General features: G+C 44.1%; 1 protein-coding gene across 2 annotated transcripts in view; it reads right to left on the bottom strand.

Annotated features, from left to right (window-relative positions):
* RASA3 (RAS p21 protein activator 3) overlaps positions 1-23350 on the bottom strand; it is a 173520-nt gene that overhangs the window by 117707 nt on the left and 32463 nt on the right. For both annotated transcript variants that reach the window (XM_025186286.3, XM_075918255.2), the window contains exon 2: positions 6978-7095. In XM_025186286.3, the coding sequence (XP_025042071.2) occupies positions 6978-7095 (118 nt within the window). The remainder of the gene's footprint in view (positions 1-6977; positions 7096-23350) is intronic.

The raw sequence follows: 23350 nt of genomic DNA, 5'->3' as shown, positions 1-23350 counted from the left end.
TCCTAGTAACTCACAGCACAGCAGTGGCATATAGAACTAGGAATCAATCCCATGTTTGGCTGTCAAACTGCGAAGAGGAGCTGTGCAGGAGGAGAGGATGTACGTAAAAATGTGTACAGATTGAAGCACTCTTGAGACCTGACTGGTCCCAAACCAGGGAATTTGCTGGACCATCAGAGGTCAATACCGACACCTCTGCTGCTGCTGGCTATGGGGCTCTGCTGAAGCAGTAGCAGATGGGCTAACAGTGATTGCCTGTGGGGACACTCAAGGGAAGAGGTAGGATGGTGGTGGAGCTCTGGGGCTACGCACACAACCTTACAAGTGTGCACTGAGCCCCATGGCCACTTGCTGCACTTCTGGCCTCCTCCCAATGAGTTGCGCTCTCCCTCCCTGAGCTTGAGCTAGGGATGTCAATGGCTAACCAGTAAGCAGCACCCTTACCAGTAGGGGCTGGGGGCTATTCCATGGGGGCGCTCCAGCCTAGTTGTGGTTGAGTCCAGCCAGGTGCTCAGTTCAGCCTGGCTCAGTCGAGCCAGGTGCTCTGGAAGAGCAGCGGAGAAGTTGCTGAGTGCAGGATCCAGCTTTTCCCTCTGTAAGTGCCCGGGAAAACCCATGGGGATGCTGGACCACAGATGTTGCTGGATGAAGGAATTCTGGATTATAGAGGTCCAACCTGTATTACTTTGAGCACTGTACCAGAGGTCTCTACACAGACATTTTGGACACACTAAAACTGGGCTACTCAACGGCCCGTGAGGAGATTTGGGTTTACGCGGGGCTCAACATGCAACCCGCGGGTGGGATCCTTTGAACAGGGCCTCCACTGGGAACATGCTCTGCCTGGCGAGGCATCTCCCAGGCGGGGTGAGCACTTAAAGATGCAAGCGGACGGGATGGCTGGAACAGATGGGTACAGAATGTCGCGTTTCTAGCCCCCAGGGAGGAGGGGCTGGGAGTGGAGGAGCACTGTGGGCTTTGTATTCATGCCTGTCAGTGTAAAAGAAGCTATTTGCATATATTTGGATATATATGCAACCACATTTAAGTCATGGCTTCGGCATGTGCTATGTGCATCATTGTGGCCCCCGGGGCTTCCAAAGTTGAGTAGCCCTGCACTAAAACTTTCCTGCCTGATAATTTACAGCTAACAAAATACTTCATTTGATTTCTGAACAGCGGCAAAGAATGCAATATCATGACTGGTTGAGATGAGCACATAACCAATGGGCTGAAGAGAAATAAACCAACACAGCATGAAATCACTTGAAAAAAAAACATCTTCTTCTGGGAGCCAAAGTACATATTTTACTACGTCTTAAAGTATAACCTTGTTAAAGCATGTATAAATCCATTCTATACAGCATTCACTCCATTAACCCCAGGTAAGAGCCAGGCTTACCAGGACTGAAGTTCATAAAACGTTTGCCTCTACTATACAGCAGGTTCCCGCTAGCTTCTGGATCAAGACAGTCTGAGACACAATCTTTGTCTGTAAGTGTCCTAGATGGTCCAGGCTGCTTCACACCTAAATAATGGACAAATGGCTGGAAAGGGAGTGGATGATCCTCATCACAAACTACAAGGCCTGACTCACCAGGCAATTGTCCAGCTGGAAGGTGGTGGCCATTATATTAGATTCACTACTGCTGGAGTGGCTAGAGCACTTTTGTCCTGGCTGAGTGACCTTTCATAACCCACACCTACAAGACAGCTGTTATTGGCATGTATAAATATCTCCACTGAAGTGGTTGGTAGAAAGCACAGTATATATACACACGAGGGGGCGGCGCCACCTGCTTCCTACATCCACCAACTCCCCTCTCTCTGGGGAAAGGTGTCTGGCTGGGGGGAGGAGCAGGTGGGGGGGGCAGATGTGGGGTTTTGACAGAAGGGGTCGGGATGGTGGAAGGGGCTTGGATGGCAGAGGGGACCCAGTAAGGCCCAGGGGAATGGGCTCAGATAGCGGAGGGTACCCAGCCCCAGCAGCTCCTCCCTGGGGGCACAGTCCCCAAGGGAGTGAAGTGGGAGCCGGAGCAGCCTACGCTTGGAGGGGACAGCACCGGGGCTGGCCACAGGAAGTGGCTGAGGACAGAGGCAGCATGAGGACGCATATGACATCACTCTGTCGTCCCACTGGAATTTAGTTTATAGACAGATAGATAAATGAGAAGTCCTGTGGAGCCTTATAGGCTAACAGATTTATTGGAGCATAAGCTTTCGTGGGCAAAGACCCACTTCATCAGATAGATGGATGGACATATAAAGAATTACCCAGAAAAGGCACTAAAATGGGTCCTAACAGGAGTCTATCACTCAGACATCTAGCCTACTGACTGACTCCAGCTTGCAAGACAAAGCACCAATTTATTATCATTTCCATGATAACCTCATTTTGGGCTTACAGGAATAATTTGCAACAAATCTGGTGGAAAAGTCAGCACATGAGTCTCATTGATTCAGAGCTGAACACGGCCACCCATATCATTAGTGGCTGCCTTAACCATATATTAACATCTAATTTACTTGTTGGATCCGATAGCTCTCTCAAAACTTTGACATGATGCCATTAACCGCCACACTGCATGAAGGACTACCACAGATAAAAACAACCTGCTGCACACCAGGCTGACAATAGGAATAACACACTTCCTAGATGATCTGCCCACCAGCTGGAAAAAACTCAACTCCTTGTATACCTAAATATCCGGCTGACTTTGCAACATCCTGTTTGTGGCAGACATTATTTGCCCTTGTCCAGCGCTGCTGGCCCATTGCCAGTCTTGGATGAATAGCAGTGTATCAAGACCAACAGCTATGTCCTTTCAGAGCAGCACCAACTCTAGGATAGACAGGCTGGTGAATTTCAGAAGGCCTAATTTATAGCCACCTGTTTGCAGCCTGGGATACTCGGCTCATCAGGCGACTCACCGGACCTGACAGAATGACTGCCACAACACAGAAATATGGCTTAGCTCCATCTTTCCATTGCTGATTACAGAGCAGAAATGCACAGTCAAACACATGTTGGAGGAGTACATTGAAAAGACTGAGGGGTGGATTGCAACACCTCCCTCAATGATACAGCAGTTAGACAGCTGCACAATCTTGATATTGACTTGTGACACACATGAAAGCAATGGCAATTCCTACACACAGAGGCACTGTACGGACAGTGTTAAAAGTAGCTTCCTTCTTGAACTGATTTTATTTATTCCATTTCTTAGGAGAATGTTCAAGGATGAAGGGGAAACACAACTGGTGGAAGAGACTACAGGAAGGTGGGTGTTAGGATAGTCAGTAGGGATCTTCCTAAGAAACAGAGGCATGTTACTGCTTTTGTTGGCCTATCCACGCTCAAAGAGGTGGAGCTAAAAGACAAATGTTAGTTGACAGGGTCAAGGGAGAAGAAAGGCTACCCCAAGAGACAGGAGGAAAGCAAGAGCAGCCAAGAGCTGACTTGTAAGGAGATGCTCGGTGGTCAACACTTCAAGATGAAAGGATTTAATATATACTTATCAGCCAGAATGGGAAGGAATGGTATCACTAGCCTCTGTGTGTCAGGGGCTGGAAATGGCTAGCAGGAGAGGGATCATTTGATTGCCCATTTCTGTTCACTCCCTCAGGAGCATCTGGCATTGAAAAATTTTCAGTAGCCAATTGGTATCTTATTAAAAAGGTGTCTGCTCTTGTTTCCTTTGCTAGGAAAGTAGAGTTGAAGGCACTGGGGCCTGAGCTGGCAGGGATTGGGCTGGGCTGCTGGGATAGATGTTTTAAATTGTTTTCTACTACTGGCTAAATGTTATTTAAAGGGCTCACTTCCACACACTTTTTGTGCATATATTGCTCCCTACTACCCAAGAAACAGGATTTTTTTTAAATATATTTCAGTTCTGTTCACATATCTCAAATCTTTCAGACAATTTGTGTTGCATTCATCAAAGCTGTACTTCAACTCTGGGGAAAGACTGAGGAACAAAATCACTCTGCATATTTTATTCATTTATTTATTTTTATTTCTCCACCAAAGCAATGTCTGAATGACACAGGTGGATAGCAACATTTTAGCACGAATTTAGGGCAATCTCATTCTCAGAGCTGAGTTGCTCTCAGTGTTATGGGTGCTTCTTGTCTCGTACGCTGAACTGCAGGCAAGCAACTGGAGTTACCAGAGAGGGGGAATGGACAGAGGGGATAGGGAGGTGCCACTTTTACTCAAAGCAGCCCTGCACCTGGGAGAGCTACCTGAGGTGGGGGGCATGGAGGAGACAAGGAGCTTCCCCCACTTGTATTCAAAGCAGCCCAGCACATGGGGCTGCCCAGGAGGGCGAGTGGAAGAGGTGTGATGGTTCTATTTGCAGGCACACTCACTGACCACAGCCCACCTGCTGGGCTGGCTGAGAAGGAGGAGGTACTGCTTCTATCGGTACAATGACGGCAGCTGGTGCTGCCTGGGAGAGCTGGACTCTCAGAGTCAACTCTCCCTCTGCCGCCCAACTCCTGTGCAGACTCCCCCCACCAAGCCCACCAGCATACCTTTTTTCCCCACATTCTCCACCTGCAGGATCAGGGCTCGGAAGGAAGTAACTAATTAACGCAGGCATGCTGCACAGTTCCACTAATAAAAGGTGGGTGGGTCTTAATTTCTTCCTGAGCAGCCGTTCAGCCGCGCACTTTATGGAGAACTGCATGGGTGGGTACGGGCTATGATGTGCAGGTCAGACTAGAGGCTTATGCTGGTCCCTTCTGGCCTTACTGCATGAGTGCAGCTGATTCAGATAGCTACAGCCAAGGCCGATGTTGAAGGTAAAGAAGGCTTTAGCCACAAGACTATAAGTCAGCAGCTGCAGGTAGAATGTGCAGCACTACCACTAAGGAGGACAGTGCAGGTGCCTGAAGAAAGAGGACAACTAGGGTGTGTCTAGACAACAGGCAGTCCCCGAGTTACGTGGACCAGACTTATGTCGGATCCGCACTTACGAACGGGGCTCTCTCGCCCCGGAACTCGCAAGCAGCGGGACCGCCCAGAGCGCAACAGTCCCGCCACCTCGACCTCCGGGGTGAGAAAAGCTGCTCCGGGTGCCCCTGGTCTGCTGGGGACCGTCTCCAGCAGACCAGGGACACCTGGAGCAAAGCCGGGAGGTGGAGGGGTCCCGCGCCTCTGAGGCTTTGCCAGAGCAAAGCCTCAGAGGCGCGGCACCCCGCCGCCGCTACGGCTTTGCTCCCCGTGTCCCTGGTCTGCTGGGGGGGGGGGCGCGCAGCTAGTGGCCACCCCCCCCGGCAGACCAGGGAGACGTGGAGCAAAGCCCCGGGCCTGTGGTAGAGCAGGTGCGGCGCTGCTGGTTGGTCCCACAGCACCGCTCCTTGGCGCTACTGGACCAACCCGGCAGCACCCCAGTTGCTCTGCCCCAGGCGTCCCCAAGTCAGCCGCTGCTGAAACTGACCAGTGGCTGACTACAGGAAGCCCCTGCCCAGGGCTTCCTGGAATCAGCCGCTGATCAGTTTCAGCAGCAGCTGACTTGGGGATGCCTGGGGTTCTTAAGTCGAATCTGTATGTAAGTCAGACCTGGCGTCCAGATTCAGCCGCTGTTGAAACTGATCAGTTTCAGCAGCGGCTGAATCTGGACGCCAGTTCCGACTTACATACAGATTCAACTTAAGAACAAACCTACAGTCCCTATCTTGTATGTAACCCGGGGACTGCCTGTACTGAGTTTTGTCAACAAAAGTGGACTTTTGTCGACAAAACTATACCTGCGTCTACACTACCGCTGAGTTCTGTCGACATAACGTCGACAGAACTCAGCAGTTTTGTCGACGCTGATAAACCTCATTTTACGAGGCATAACACCTTCTGTCGACAGAGTTCTGTCGACAGAAGGTGTTATTGCCTGTAGGGTTGCGTCTAGACTACAGGGTTTTGTCGACAAAGCAGCTTGCTTTGTCGACAGAACTGAATGTGTCTAGACGCTCTATGTCGACAGAAGTTTTGTCAACAGTATCTGTCGACAAAACTTCCGTCGACAAAACCCTGTAGTCTAGACGTACCCCTAGTTTCTCATAGGGGTTCAGCATCCTAGGATGTCTCCCTGGGGGGAATGTGTTACGCCCCTTCCCCCAGGAACACAAAGAAAAAAGCTAATTTCTAAAACCCCTTCTTACCTATACTATGCCTGAATAGATCTGGTAGTTTCACAGTGGCAGAGAAAGAAACGCTTCCATTCACCACAAACTGCCTCTTGAAAGAGCAAAGGTACAGGAGAGAAAGATCTATGAAAACTTAGCGCTGTACCTGCCATTTCAGGATTTCACTGTAACTGCTTCCCCTCCATGTTGTAGTCTAATTACCCCTTCCCCACTTTTGCACCCCCAGGAATGCACAAAGCAAAAGCCCAGTGTGATTCTCAACTCTGACAAAGCAGCAGGTATGACAACAAGATGAAGGAAAAAGTCCTGACAGTTGAATTCAGTTGCACAGTTCAACTGACAGCTAAAAAGCATAAAGGAAGTTCAAAAGCAAATATTCTAGAGAGCTGCATTAACTGTAAACTACTTGGAGACTAATTAATGTGCTTCCTCTCAAGACAAAAACCTCTTCACACATAAATGATAAATAGTGATAGAAATGTAGCCGTGTTAGTCTGGGGTAGTTGAAGCAAAATGCAGGACAATGTAGCACTTTAAAGACTAACAAGATGATCTGAGGAAGTGGGTCTGGCCCACGAAAGCTCATCATCTAATAAACCATCTTGTTAGTCTTTAAAGTGCTACATTGTCCTGCATTTTGCATAAATGATAAACATATAGTTAGATGCCAGGACATGAGATCCACTGCAATTTTTAAAAAATCAGCTATGTTCTTCTCCATGGCAGCAAGGGATCTATTGGGAAAACTATAGAAATAGACTATAAATAGAAATTTCTAAGGTATTAAAAGATCCAAGTGACTATATATGCACACAAGAAATATTTGTTACCATAGTGATTTCTCCACTATTTTGGTCCTGAAAACCTCCTCCTGGTCCAGGTTTACAGTACAGTAGCAATCCCTCATCTTGTTTGGCCCCGGATACGTAGGAAGATTTTTGGCTTCTCCTAAAGACAAAAAAATTCAAAGCAAACTTTAAATATGAGCAAGCAGATATTGACAGTATATCAATGACTATATTATGAATTATAAACACTACTATTTTATTTGGCTGTGCAATTCCTACCAGGTCTTTATTTAGAATATGTTCAATCCTCTGACGAGAGCAATGCTCATGTTCAATGATAGGTTGTACGCAACAATATGGACAATGCTAAGGGGAAAAAATTCATAAACACCTTAGTCACTTATAAAAATACAACTTTGGAAGTTAAATCCCATTGACTTCAATGAGGTTTAAACAATTAAGCCCTTTTTGATAAGAGAATTTTGGATACAATTTTCAAAAGCACCTAAGTGACTACAGCAAGAGGTTGCAAATAAGGATTTTATGTACAGCTCTGCTACTCTTCAAGGGTGTTCTCATGAAAAGTCATTTACATGAGGTACAGTAACATGGCATGTAATAACATTTCTCTCATAAAATGCCTTGCAGTTAAATTAATGCTTGTAAACCCCCTAAGATCTTTGGACAAAGGCACCATAAAGTTGGCAGGAATTAAAATCAATTTGTTAGACAATACCCATTTGCTTATTTCAAAACGCAAAAAGGAGCAATTACATCTATACATTTTTAGAGCATGTCTGTCTGTCCGTAGGTCCATTTGTCTGTGAGTCCATTTGTTCAAGAAGTCCTCCTAAATGGTAAGGCCACCAAATTTGATATGCAGCTTCCTTTTATCATAAATAGGAAGTCCCTAAAACGGGACTGTTGTCCATAACATGGAAAGAGAGGGGGGAGAGAGGAAGGACACAATACTCACAATGGCCATTTGGGACAGCGAGCACAGGAGACAGCTATACTGCATAGTGACCACTGGGGACAGCCACACTACCAGGACAGTGGCCAGGTGGGGCAGGGGTAGGGTTGCCAGGTGTCCGGTTTTGAACCGGACAGTCCAGTATTTGTGCTTTCTGTTCGGGAAACAAATTGAGAAAATACGACTGAGAAAATATCAATGTCTGGTATTTTCTAAATAAGATGTAATGTAGATTGTGATGTAATGTTAAGTGTGTCCGGTATTTTTGTTGAAACCATCTGGCAACCCTAGGCTGGGGCTCACCATCTTGCCTGTCACTAGACCCAGTATGTAGCTGCCCCTTCCCCCAAACTCTTCCCTCCCCTGCCCCAGCCCCTGACATGGGAGGGGGACGTGGGGTGGAAGAAAGTGCTGACACATGCTATCTGTTAGAGGCAGCAAGGGGGGGGGGGAGAGTGACTAGTCAACCATCCTGTTGACTATCCAATAATCATTTGCTTACTGGATAGTCAACTAGTCCTTTACATCCCTAATTCAGAAGTGACCTAAATGGCCATGAATGAATAAATGAATCAGCAGATGGGTGTAATTTCCATGCTGATGCTGGAAAAGGTGAGTTGGACTAGTAAACACAAGCTGTGGAAAAAATAATGTAGAAGATAGGAGCCTGCTTAAACAGGAAAGCACAAGTTGGTTTAAGATGTAACATTTTTCTTAACCACATCACAACCTGTGTCCCCCTGGGGATGTAATTTACACTTATTTACCGTTTAACCTGCATCACAGCACCTCTGCATTTGACCTATTACAGCAGTGTTTCCCAATTAGTGCTCTGCTGAACCCCCAGGGTTTTGTGAGAACTCGGCAAAGCTCAGCACTCCCCCAGCTCCTCTTAAAGAGACAGAGCCTCTTGCGGTGGTACTCGGCGGGTCCTTTTTTTTGCTTAGGGGTTCCTTGAAATTCTTTCAAGCTGAAAAGGGTTCATGGCCAAATAAAATTGGGAAACACTTTATTACAGTAAGAATGCCTCACAAAAAAATGGGCGACATTTGATCATCAAGACTAACACCTGACGACTAAAGATTTTTTGTTAAATCATTTTCCTCTCTTAAAAGCTAGAATGCACGAAGCTATGGTGTTTGACAGACTTTTAACCCTTTATTTGGGTAGCTGAAAGAAAAAAAAATATTGAAGCATTACAATGTGGCCAAAAAATAAAAAAAGCTCTTAGAAAGAGAAACACAAAACAAACTTGCAAATCAAAAAGGCTAATGTCTCTAAGATCTAGCTGATGCTGCACAATAATGTTTCAGTGTATTCTACATAAAAGTCAGGAGACAAGTTACATTGGCTAGACTATGTTCAAGGAAACACTTATTTTTCTCCTTGCCTTAGCCTCACCTCACCCTAGCCATGTCCCAGGTAGAGATGTGAAGGACTAGTCGGCAAGTTGACTATCCGGTAAGCAAATGCTTATCAGATAGTCGACAGGATAGTTGACTAGTCACTTCCCTCCCCCCCCCCCCTTGCTGCCTTTATCAGATAGAGGCAGCAAGGGGTGGGGAGAAGAGTGGGGGGGGTACCTCAAAACAGCAGCACTGCACAGAGCCCAGGATCAGATGCTTCATGCAGCACTGTGCTTTGAATGCCACGGGGAGCCTGGGGTCAGGCTCCTTGCAGCATTTCAAAGCAGCACCAGGTAGCTGGCATCTCAAAGCAGCAGCACATGCAGAGCCTGGGGTCAGCTGGAGACTCCCCAGCTGACCCCAGACTCAGTGCGGCGCTGCCACTTTGAAACGGTGCTGTGGCATTTCAAAGCAGTAGTGCTGCACAGAGCCTGGGGTCACCGGAGGAGTCCCCAGCTGACTCCAGACTTTGGGGCTTTCACCTTTGAAGTGCAGCAACAGCCTTAGGGCAAAAAGGCATTGACTATTCGATTAGTCAAGTACCTGATACTTAACATCCTTAGTCCCGGGGATCCTTCAATTTCATCTCTTCTACTTTGACCTTTAAACATATCTTGGGCTAGCATCTTTCTGGCTCAAGGTCCTCCCAGAGGGAGTCAACAGGAAGCATCATAGCAGGGTGTTGTTACAAGGAAGACAGAGGGAGAAAAATTGTTCTCCTTTGCCTCTGATGATGGAAAAGAAGCAATGAGCTTAAATTGCCACAAGGAAGGTTGAGGTTGGACATTAGGAAAAACTTCCTAACTGTCAGGGTGGTTAAACGCTGGAATAAATTGCCAAGGGAAGTTGTGGAATCTCCATCTCTGGAGATATTTAAGAGCAGGTTGGACAGACATCTATCAGGGATGATCTAGACAGTGCTTGGTCCTGTCATGAGGGCAGGGGACTGGACTCGACGCTCGAGGTCCCTTCCAGTTCTAGTGTTCTATTCTAGCATACTGAGGAAAGCTTCATTGTGAACATTTTACATAGAAACTTTTCAAATTAGAAACATTTTTTAAAAAGGAAAAAAAAAAGTGGACAAAATTTGTGAAATTTCTCCTTCCCTAAAATTGCCTCTTTGAAGACACACACTGGGAAAACTATTTGAAAATCAAGCATCCTCTTTAATATTGTAACCAACTGAAATTCTAATAGCTAATTTTGATTTGAAGCCCACTTTGTTGCTTTTTATGCAATAATTACAGTGTACAGATAAGGGGAGAAGGAAGTAATGCTTCATTTGGATTGTAACAAAAAATTGTTACTGTGTCTCTTAAAGGCTTATTTTGACAAGGAAGACTGATGGGATCTGTAAAGTGCTGTTTTCATTGCCATTCAGTGAAAGTATCTCAGTTGGAAGCACACAGAGAGAAAAGAGGGAATATGATACTTGTAATTTTTATTCTTCCACTTTAAAGACCTTGACAAACTATGGAGGCTATAAACAAGGATCTAATTGATTGCTACCACTTGCCAGTCATGATACTGACTTAACCAAAGAGTCAAACTGTATACCACACTACAGTAAAACTCCAGTTATCCGGCATCCAGTGGTCCGGCACTCCTGCTAGTCTGGCACCACCAGATCCAGAAGTGCTCCAGGCAGCCGGACAATTGGAGCTGGTCTGCCCCAAGCTTCCCCGTGTCAGCCGTTGGTCAGTTTCAGCAGCTGCTGACTTGGGGATGCCTGGGGCAGAGCAGCTGGGGTGCTGCCGGGTTGGTCCTGTAGTGCCGCCCTCATCCCCCCCACCCCAGACCCCTCATAGCCCCCCCTTCTGATAGTCCGGCATATCTGATAATCCGGCACCCCCTGGGTCCTAAAGATGCCGTATTATCGGAAATTTACTGTATTTCTGTCTTAACAGACATATACCAATGTCTACTTAGGCCCTTATGTTAGAACAATAGTCTTGACTTGTTTAGTGAGCAGTCAGAAAATTCAAACATCCAAGGAACAATTTAGGATCTTAGCCCTCCAGCAAGACATTCCATTAGGGATGTAGTCGTGTAGTATATTAACTGATAAGCAAAACCTTATCGGTTAATGCTATAGACTACATGCATTTCCCTCCCCCCCACACACACTTGCACATCTGAGTAGGAAATGATCAGATAGATGTGCAATGATATTTCTGAAATATGTGCTGACTTTTAGGAATATGTATAATTGTATAATTGCAACATCATCCCTTTACTGCATGTGGTGACTTCTTTTGCTATTTTAGGCATTGCAAAATATTAGTAAATCCATGTGCATTGATGAAATGTATACTTCGCTGCTGTGACATAGTGGGGGTACCTGGCTGGTTTCTATGCTGTTGGCTCTGGGGTAACCACGACCCAGCAAAACAGGATGAGTCACTATGCAAACCAGTGGCCAGACACCCCCCATGGAGAGGAACAAAGGAAGGTGGAATGCTGCCCTGGCTGGGGGGCAGGGCTGGAAGAGAGTTAGTGAGTTCCTGTCTGGAAAGCAGGGGAGAAGGAGCTGGGGAGGGGGGCTGGGACTCCCCTATCTCAAGGGGAGCACTGAGGCCTCTTAGCCCCAGTTCCTGTAACCAGATTACATCTGTGCTATGCTGTATCCTGGAGGAGCAATAAACCACCCTCAATTCCACTGGCTGGTGGAGTCTGTTTGTGCCATTTCGGGGTGCAGGAGACGGGGGACCCCCAACGCGCCGTCACAGCTGCACCATTAAAACTGACAATTAACTCACATCTATCTGAATTTTAACCAGCTTAAAATGCAAAGCAACATCAAAATTTTAATGTAACCAAAATAAATTTTGGAAAAAAAAGTGTTTTTAAAATGTATTTACTTTGTGTATTAACAGCATTTTGTCCAACTGACTTTGTGTAAGGCATTTAGTGTAGCTGACTATGTGCATATTGCATTGTGTAGGTCTTCAACACAGATGAAAAGAAGAGGGAAACATAGGAAATTGATTAAAGCTAAAGCTGGTAGGTGTACTCAAGGACAACAATACAACTGCAACTCATTTATAATATCCTAAAAGCAAGGTACTACTGTTTTTCCTACCTTTTTCCTTTATGTAACAAGGCCTTTAGGTCACTGCAATTTTCTTTTATGTTGATTATGAATCACAAATCCAATGTTATCTAATCAAGCAATATGTAAAAATGAAATCTATTTAAAAAGCCAGTTATGATTAAAATATTCAATTTCCTTGAATAAGTCTTTCTTTGTTGTTTTTAAGGCTTTATCTGGTTATTAAATAGAGCAAAAATCCACAGTGTGTACACATGCGCCCACACACACATACGCCACCAGTTTAACAACAAAAAGACAGACTATTAGATTTCTAAATCAGGTCACAAATAGCCATCTGTGAAGTGATTCTACAGTCTGGAGAACCAGATTTTTAGCTGATCTGTCCTGAACGTAAGTCATTGCCTGCTAGCATGTTGTAAGATAAAATAAATTATTCCATTATGAGGGTCAAGTTAAAAATATAATTTGTCACATCAAAACAAATTCAACCCACATTTTTACGCGCACAACTTTCCTACACCCAACTCCTCTCCCACTCTGTCAGGACTCAACTCCAACTGTGTCTCAGACAGACGTCTCCTCTCAAAAATCCCTTTGCCTTCACAAACTCCAGCTCTCCATAACTCGAATACTTCTACAAATATTTGTCTGTATAGGTCACCATATGCCTTGTAAAGTTCTTATATCAGTTTTGTAGCAGCAATGGAATAGGCTGCTGGCTTGTAAAGGTTCTTTTGTAATTTCCAAAAGACTGGACGGTTCTCAGTCCACAGTTCTAAACTGTAAACCCATAGTCCAGAGAATAAGGGGAGGAAAGATGCAAAATGGAGATCTTAAGGGTCCTCTGTCATATGCCTGGAAATTTACTGTCTCTGTGGAAAAGTTACTGACCTATGTTGGAGTCCAGTGTCATGTGATCATATCACATGTCCTTACACGGCTGGATGACTCACAGGGGCAGCCATTGCCCATATCCTTGCTGAGGTGTCCACAGGAAGAGTTATTTGGGTGGAATGAATTTCTTCTATGGTGCATGTCATGGCTAAGCATCCTTGATGGACCATCAATATATAGCTGTCTCACTTCAATGTAAATTTCATCTCATGGGTGTGACCCAGGAGTAGAACACATATGTTTTCATTTATGCTAGTATATTCCTATAGTACATTGCCAATTTTCCTAACTTCATACTTAGAAATTTGTAACTTTTCCATTGACACTTTACATAGCACATGTTGCATAACAGTAGCAACAGCGAGGATATAAATGGTCATTCAATAATCAGCACCACAACTCCAGAGGCAAAAAAAAAAAACCATCACTGAATATGGAGACGCTACTCAGCTCTGGATTTTTGTACAACAGATGTTCTAGTGCTCTGAGAGATTCTACCCAAGACTTCTGTAAGACTCTGTGTTTATACTTGTTGATTGATAACACAACCACTATATCTCTCTCAGATGTGTCCTTGACACTTTGGTCCATTAAAAGCCACTGCCAGGAAAAGCTTCCATACCCTTTCAGACTGTGACACCACTGCAAAGTTAGCTGGAAAGACCAATTTATTTTACTGGAAGGCTTTTCAGTCAGCCTGTGAAGACTCTTCCTTTGGTATGAAAGTGCTTAGAATGGCTGACAGTCATTGATAAGGCCATAAATACACTGGAGGTACTACTATGCTGAAGATATCATTTGAATACCAACAGACACTTGCAGAGCTATGCTGGTGAATGTTTCCCAAGAAGCAAATAAACCAGGCGTGGGGAAATACTCGGGCCAGATCCAGTCTGCCAGGATTAGTCCCTGACGGGTTCCCACACCACCATATTTACTTGTGCTTCCATACGTATAGGGATCACATCTCCAGGGATCGCATCTCCAGTTGGCCATGGATCACCATTCCCAGCCAATGGGAGCTGCAATCGTCTGTACCTGCAGAGGTGCACGTAAATATAGCAGCAGCTGCTCACCAAGGGCTAACCCTGGTGAACCACCAATGTTTTATTGTCCATCTCTAGGATAAATAGAGAAAAAATTATCACCAACAAAGAGTGTATTGATACTTGGTATTAAGAGTGCAAATTAGCAAGCAATGGAATGGTTCTGGGATGGTCGACTGTATCCAAAATTACCTTCCCCTTCAGGCATGGACTGGCTAATCACACCAGTTACAAGATCCCAAATCAATCTTTTAGAATATTAAATACTCATGCACAAAGACCGGATACTCACCATCCTTCAGATGTTTGGCCACTAATCTGCTTTCTATAGAGATGTGCAAGTGTGAGACAGACAAGAATTACTGTGACAACCTGTCTAGTGGTGCCCTAGACAGCCTACACTGGTGATGACTTTGATGAATAAATGTTTTCAGTCCTACATGTCAAGGCTAATTTCTCTAGGAGTCCCAAAGTCTTTTTACATAAGCAATGCATCCCTGTGTTAAAAGTATAATGAAAATGTGTTAAATTTTAAGCATTTTCTTTAATATATCATGTTTAGTATGGCTGTATTCATGGGAGTCAGGGCTTGTATGACACTGAATTAACACATTTTCTGCTAACTGGGGATTAGGGCTGGGGATAGGAGAGGGAGAAAAGCAAAAAGCCCCCACTGCCTACTACACCTGAGATGATTCCACACTTTTGGAAATATAATGCTGTAGGTTGTATGGACTCGGAAGGCACCTCCCTTACCATTTCATCACTCACTTGCTCTCAGAATGAAATTTTACTACATTCTTCTCCCAGACCAGATATTATGTTGTTACAATGATTCAAAATGATCATCAGCATGACGCACTTCAGTCACACCAATCGATTTCTTCTCAAGAGCCAGGCTAAAATATATAAGGACTCTTTTCCCTGAGATGCTCTAGCTAACCATAAGAAAATGACAGATCTGGAAAGTAATTTTACCTTGTATTGATGCATATACTAACATGTGAACATTAGGTCCACGAGATGCCTTCTGCTTCATCTACTTTAATCTGTGTCATGGCAGACTTTATCTTCTTTTCCTAAACACATTTAAATGTATTTGACTATTCATGTTGATCTCAATATCCACAGTATCTTCCAGACTGTGATATCATTTGCTATTACAATTAGATGTTCTTGTTAAAAATCTCTGGAACACATTTTTGGCAATACTATTTAAAAGTTGAATGTGTTAATCAACTGTAGCATGATGTCTAGTTACATTCATTTCTATTTTAGGATGTTATAGAATATGCATCACCATGATAAACACTTCTCAGGTAAATTAAATCTGCATAATTCATAGTGGACTTAATTGAATTTTCTGCTCTTCTCCCTTACACACTCAGGTGCTTTCTTGGGCAGCATAGGTAGGTATGTTAGGGGAATCCTTTGTGTGAAGACTGTCAGTTTGTCGGTCTTTGGGTACTTATAGGGTCCCCATCACCACCTGAGCATTTCACAGTCTTTTAATACATTTACCCTCACAACACCTGTGTGAGGTAGGGAAGTGCCATTCATCCAGTATAACTGATGGAGAACTGTGGTACAGAGAGACAAAGACTTGTTCAAGGTTAAATAGAACATCTATGTCAGAGCTGGAAATTGAACTCCGGTCTCCCAAATCAGTGCTTGAACCACTGGACCTCCTTCTTTGAACTGGAATTCTGGGCTAATGTACTCATGGCAGCTCATCCTGTTGAGATGACATTCAATCTCTGGTGTCGTAAATTACCATACTCTTATCCAGAAGTGACAAATACGTGGATAATGTGGATAACCATTACCAGATACTTATCCAGAAGGAAGGACTACAGATGCATAGCAAGATATTAGAGGAAGAAGGCTGTTTTCTACCAATGATACCTAATTATCTGGGAGTTTCAGGGGGTAGCCAATTAGGGTTAGGGATGGATCAGACAAGACACTGAAAAATTTGTACCGATCTATAGAACAAACAAGTACAAAGGATAGGCAGATTCTTTTCATAGACAAGAATAACCCTTTCTAGTTCTTCAAATAACTTCTCCCTTCCAACTAGTATCACCGTAGCCTTTTCTACACTTAGTTTGAGCTAGTTTTTAATGGTCTAATTCTTCCTCTGTTTTCCTTTACTACAGTAGTGAGGTATGAAGAAAATACTTTACTACAACAAATCTATATACCATCTGTAGTCACTGGATTTGACTACTAAGTGAAACCAAATTTAGACAGACACTTGGGGGGGGGGGGGAGTGGACTTTTTTTTTAAGTATTTAATAAAAGTGAAGTTTTTTTGTACTCAAAAGACGCTTTGCAGTCATCTTTTAACACCAGAGACTGCCTTGTAAGAGTGATGTCTTAAACAAGTTTCATTACAGTTTTTCCTGTTGCATTCTGGGATAGTAAGTCTTCCAGGTTCCTTTGATCTGATTTTTATTTGATTACTGAAAGACACCGTCCCCCCCTTGAGACCAAAATGTTAGTCATTAATTACTAGCTCTTCAATTACTTTTGATCTTGACTTATATTTTGAAGAATATGTTTTGGACTGAGATTTCTCATGTGGCTTCTAGGCTGCATGCACCAGAGCTCTTGAATCTTTTCCTAATGTTTTTAGCAGTGTGGGGACTGGCAGTAGTTTGTTTTGCACTCCTTAAAACTGTTAAATTGTGACCTTGTTTGAGACATTTGTTTTGTGCAGTTCCTTTCTTTTTTACTATTATTTTTGGAAGTGAAATTAAGGCCACTTAGAATCTGAATGAGAGAGTGTCTACACAAGGCTTAATGTAGTTTAATTAATCTGCTTTAAATTCTCACATTTACTTAATTCAGCTTAGATATCTCAATATAAACATGCTCTCAGAAAATATTTTCCCCCAATACAGACTGAAAATTTTGAAATTACTAAACCTCTGTTGAGGGAGGAAGCATATTGAAGCTAAAGAATAGGTAAAGTGGCCAAGAGAAAGTAACTTTAGGATGCTTTTCCTCATGCTGGGATGCAGTTAATAATTTCAGCTATTTTTAGAGGAATATAAAACAAAATACAAGTAATACATTTTAAGTGTTCATTAGTGCGTGACCAAAATCCTATATTTACATAGCTGCTGCTTTTTTAGAATTTCTGATCATCATCATAGAATAGAATATAGAGATATACCATCTCATAGAGCTGGAAGGGACCTTGAGAGGTCATTGAGTGCAGTCCACTGCCCTCACAGCAGGACCAAGTATCATCCCTGACAGATTTACCCCAGATTTGTAAATGGCCCCTCAAGGATTGAACTCACAACCCTGGGTTTAACAGGCCAATGCTCAAACCATGGAGCTCTCTCTCCCCCAGATTTGCACTTCAAACAGTTCCTCTCATGATTGTGGTATTAGAAAAGTCTAGTCAGCATCTGCAACCAATATGTATAATGCCCTTGCACATATCTGTAGCATGACCAGGAAGAGTCTTCTGAACAGGAAGTAATCAATGTTAATATTCTATATAAATGAAAAGCGATCTGAAGTTAAATTTACAAAGTAACAAACTATTCACCAAGCAACTTGATAACAATTTAGTTCATTTGTTTCCATACTTTTTCATTATGCTCATGAAGCCACAACTGTGTAGAAACAAGACAAACCTGATAAGGAATAATGCTATTATTACCACTGCCCTGTTTTAAGACATTAATTATCCAAATCAGCATAAAAAGGAACACCGAGTCCATTTTCTAACTTTTCTGATTAATGTGAGAATCTCAAAACATTTGTAAGGCTTCATTTACAGAATAAAAACAGATGTGTGACTACAAATATGGTAATTGCATAGGAGTTTTGAAGCACTGTCAGCAGAAGAAACTAACTAGATAAACAGTCTGTTTTCTTCAGGAATTCAGTTGTCCATAATTGAATAGTGTTAAAGCAAAGGCAATCAGAAATATCAATATTAATAAAAAACTCACCACTCCATTAGTCAAGTTTTAGTCCAAATTCAGACAGAACAACATTTTCAGATCACCTGGCCTCATTCAAAAAAGCCGCCGAAACACTTAAACAGGACTAGTGGTGTTACTCACATTCAAGGTTATCTTCAAAATCACACTAACCAAGGAATCTTTCTCCATCCAGAAACAAGACCTCCCACAATAGCTTCACTAGTCTGCTCTCAAATTTAAGACTCATGAAGGCTGGAAGTTTTTCTGACATCTTTTTCACATCCATATGCAAGATTCATCTCTTTGCCTTAGGTTACCCTCAACAACACAGTTTTTTTGAAAACCAAAACCTAACACAGATTCCTCTCTGTCTTGGGGTTTAGAGTAGGGAGACAGCAAGCTAACCCAACCGTGAAACTGTGGTACTCTTGTGCAAGGTGATCCAGACAACTGACATACCTAGATACTAGTGTTCTATTAGTACATGGATTCCTGAAGAGCGTCACTGACATGCATCTTTAAAGCAAATGAAGGAATGTTAAAACCTAGACTTGGGCCTCTCAGAACTGAAGTCCTTTCTTAAGGAGAGATGCTTGCTCATGAAATAGGTTTTCTTCATTGTATCATTTGTTTACCACAACACAGGAGTTTCCTCTTCAGGGAACTCAGTGTAGACCTAGGAATCAGAATGTCATTTCCCTGACAGTGATTGGCTTGAATTCAAGTTATTCAGTAAAGCACAGGCTACCCAGAGATTTACCCTTCAGATTCAGGTAGTTCTCAAGCCCTACACAGAAGGCCAGTAAGGAACTATGCTCATAAACTGTCTTGTACATAATCGAGGAAGCTGATTGAGCTGTGTTCTGGGAGTACTTACCAATTTATACATTTTAGCTGGATCAAAACCTAGATGTATGCTTGACAGCTCCCTATTTATTCTTCTTTTGTCTTGCTAAGAAAACAACATTCTTACATCCACAAACTCTGATATGGCTACGCATGGGTAGGCGTGTGCACCTTTTGCATCACTGACAGGGAGGGCCAATAGACTTGCTCGGTCCCTGGCAAGGTGGGAGGGGGTGGGTTCTGCACTTCCAGAATCAGTGAGACATCAGGCGGATGGAGCATGCCTGCAGGCAGCCAGTCCTCAGCATCACCTGGAGCATGTTTCACTGACCCTCCCGCCTCCCCAGCCAGCCCTGAGAGCCACCCAAAGTGTGTCACATGGTGCTCCAGCAGCGATTTAGAAGGCCAGGGATTTGGCCATTATTGCTCCTGAAAGACATGAAATCTGGGAAGAGGGTGAAGTCTCTCATATAGCTTTCTCTGAGCTGAGCAGGGCATTTACAAAACTTTGCTTTTTAAATGAAAAGGCAAATACAGACTCAAAGCTAGGGATGTGTACAATACATACTTGAAGTGTTTTTCAATTATTTATTATTTGTATAATGGTCATGTGTAGAATCCCCTAATTGCCATCCAGGATATAACAAAAAGTCAGTTTGTACCTGAGAGAATCTAAAATCTAAGCATAAGAAGAGACACAACTGATCGATGCAGACAGACCAATGGGAAGTACAGGAAAACAGGAATATTGGCCAGCATGATAATCAGTGATTTGAGCACACTGGTAAAATTTTTGCACACATTGTGGCAGATGGATCTGAAGGAGAATAATGTGTTAGTTTTACAGAGATTTATAGGGAGACCCTTCAAAGTCTGAGAGGCAGCACAGAGGGAAAGCACAAAAGTGCCTGTTTTAAGATTTAGCATGTGAATGGCTGGAAGATGACATCATGGGCTAATCGGAGGCAGGAGGCAACCTTTCAATATACAGAATGAGGGATGACAGGGAGGTGGAGATAGTCTGTGTATGTTTTTGAGTGAAGTGAAGGCAAGCAGCTTACGTTTGATATGACAGAAAAGGGGGAAGCTAGTGGACGGATAGACGAGAGATGACGATCAAAACCATGGGCAAGGAAAACTGTCTTTGGCAGGAAAATCATTCAACCAACAGTATCACCTACTAAGGAAAAGAGACTTAGATTTCACTTTAATCTACTTCATCATTGATTTATTTTTTTTACTATTAATGTAGTTTCCTGTCATATGTTCCATCTATTTGTATCCGTCTCTCTCATGAAACACACACAATGCATCCTACTTGAACATCCCCATGGTTGTCACAAGATACACTGTACGAAACACTTTACTTCAACTTTGAGTGCTTTAAATGTTGCTGTAAATTCAATATTCGTTGTTTAGCAGATTATACTGTGCAGACATGTGTACTGAAAGAATCAGAAAGGCAATTTATTATTACTAATTAACGTTTGATAGCCTGCAGTGACGTAAAACCACAGACAGCAGTAGTTTCTCCACGTTGCAGCAAAGATCTAAAAGGTTCCAGTGAAATCTAAACATTATAGCAAGAAGTAAATAACATGAACTTGCTTTTAAAAACTTTGCTCACTTGCTATGTTTTGTGATTCACATATCTTATAGTCACAAGAATAAATTGGTAAGAATATACAGGTTGAGCCTCCTAAATCCGGGACTCTCTTGTCCAGAAACATCTGTGGTCCGGCAGGGCCAGGGATGTTGCTGGACCATATAATGCTGGAGCAACACAGAGGGCTTGGGAATCCAGGATGGGCCAGGCATCTGGGGAGCCCCGACCCTGGCCCAGAACCCGCAGCATCAACAGGGCCAGGTGGTGGCTGGGGAGCCCAGCCCTGGCCAGGGAACCCATGACATCAGTGGGGCCAGGCAGAGTCTGGGATCTCCTGCCCAGGCTGGGGAACCCCCAGCATTAGTCGGGCCATGTGGCTGGGGAGTCCCAGCCCCAGCTGAGGGAAACATCGGCTGCAGCTGGACTGCCTGCGGCCAAGCAGCGCTGGCCAGGAACCCCAAGAAATCCCCGCTGGCAGCAGGGCTGAGGTACCGGGCAGTGTCTGGCTGCAGAACCCCCATCTGAAGTAGGGCTGGCGGAGGCAGGCAGCTGGAATCCCCAGCGGCAGCAGAGCAGCCCTAGCAGAGCGGGGTGGCCCCATCCAGGGAGCAAGGTGGGGAGCTGTGCCAGGCCAGCTTTAGCTGGGCCAGCAGCAGGACAGGGAGCCACAGGCAGAGGAGTCCGGGAACAGGTAAGTCAGCAGGGGAGCACTGACCTCTCCTGGTCTGGCAAACTCCCTGGGGTCTGGGACAGCTTAGGTCCCGAGGGTGCCAGACCAGGAAGGTCCAACCTGTGCTGCAAATCATTTGTCTGCAGATCAGTCAATTTCTTGTGAAGGGAAGAATGATATAATGCATCTCTAGAGTACAGATTCCTAGATAGTGGGTCCCCTGTACCACCATAGGCAGTGTTTGGGCTCTAGGGATGCAATCCCTCGAGGACTATTCTAGAGTCTCCAGGAATTTAAAGATTAATCTTGAATTAAATATAATATTGCATGCTAAAGCCTCCAGGAATATATCCACCTAAACTTGGGAACCCTACTGGGGGGTGGGCAATGAGGTGACGTTGACTTCCCAATAGTATACACTGATAGTGCAGGGCACAAATTAAAAGTTCGGCCACTCTGTGAGCAGTTCAAGTCACACACACATCCCGACTCCCACTGGCAAGGCACCCAGTGACAAGGAATCCTGTTGACACTCCTCCTCTCTAGGGCAAGAGGAACCCAGTACCAGTGGCAGAAGGCAAAGCAGAGCTGCCAGGCAGTGAGTGAGGAGAAGAGCAGTGCCAAGAGACAGCAGCTCCCAGGACAACTGGAGGATTTCCAGCTGCTCTCCCTCCAAGCCAACACCTCGCTCTCCGTGGGTGTGTGGCCCCTTGTTTGTGTCGGTCATGCAATCACCCGGGGACAAGCTCAAGGCACTCAGTGGACTGCTGAGGTGGAGGGTGCTGGCATGGACTGGCTGTTGCACCTGCCTGGCCCTTCACCCTCTTGCTAGCCCTGGTCCCTGCTGAGGAAAAGGGCTGCACATACCCTGTGGTGCCCATCACCCTGACAGACACCTAGTGGCCTGGAAAGGCCAGGCTGCATGCTCTGCTACTCTTTGCCCAATTTCCTGTTTGATCAGTAGGAGGAGAGGATGGCTCTCTTGCACTGCGGGCAAGGTGGGAGGGAACACTATTGCTCTGTATAGCCATTTAAAGGACCGACTCCCATGTGAACACCATTGTTTGTCCTAATTGATTTTATAAGTGTAGTTTTACTGAAACTATTTGGTTTCAAAAGATCTTGAAGCTTCCTTTGAGAAGGAAGAATTTCTATTATTACAATCAGTTTACATTAAAATGAAAAAAACTTGTACATTGCTTATTTACAGTGTGATAGTTTATAAAGAACAATTAAAATTCATCGTTTTCCCTTGGGAAGTGTTATTAGTGGGCCACAGGGGAAAAAAGTTTGAGAACCCCTGCTCTAGCGGGTCAGAAAAGTCAGACTGTTGTAATCACCAGCACTCCCATGTCGTTTAAGAAGCCCTGAGTTAGAAAGCATCCTAATAGTGACAAAATTGGCAGTTAAGTTCTCGATACCAGCATGCCAAGTCAAACTCAAAAATCCAATATTTTTAAACTAGCATAATTATCTGACATTGCTTAGGTCATTACTGAGGGGCTCAGGGCTGAGGATTAGGGGTATATATATGCAGGAATCAGAGTTTGGAGTGAGGAGTGCAAGAGGTTGACTTTATCCATGTATGGTGGCTGACAACATCCAGACCCCTGCCCTCAGCCAGCCATTCTTACCACTGCATCTGCCTCCTTGGTGGTCATTCTGCAGTGTAAACCGTCCCACAATCAGATCCCTCCCTTTGCATTTGATGAGCAAAAAATTGTATTCCAAGCAAATCCCATTGTCCTGGCATAATCAAATCCTTACCTTACATAACTTAAAGCAAGAGGAAGCTGTATACCAGATTTCGTGGACCTAGCTCTTACTGTTTAGGAGGAGTTCTTGAACAAGAGACTCACAGATGCACAAACTCTCAACTATAGAGCAGATGAACTTAGGATTCCAGCAGAATATTTTATTTTCTAAATTCGAAATATAATTACACTTAAAAACAACAATTTGGAGACAGACC

Source organism: Pelodiscus sinensis, chromosome 1, assembly GCF_052426305.1.
Source record: "Pelodiscus sinensis isolate ZL-2025 chromosome 1, ASM5242630v1, whole genome shotgun sequence".
In the NCBI taxonomy this organism is placed as follows: Eukaryota; Metazoa; Chordata; order Testudines; family Trionychidae; genus Pelodiscus; species Pelodiscus sinensis.
This window is presented reverse-complemented; position numbering and strand designations above follow the sequence as displayed.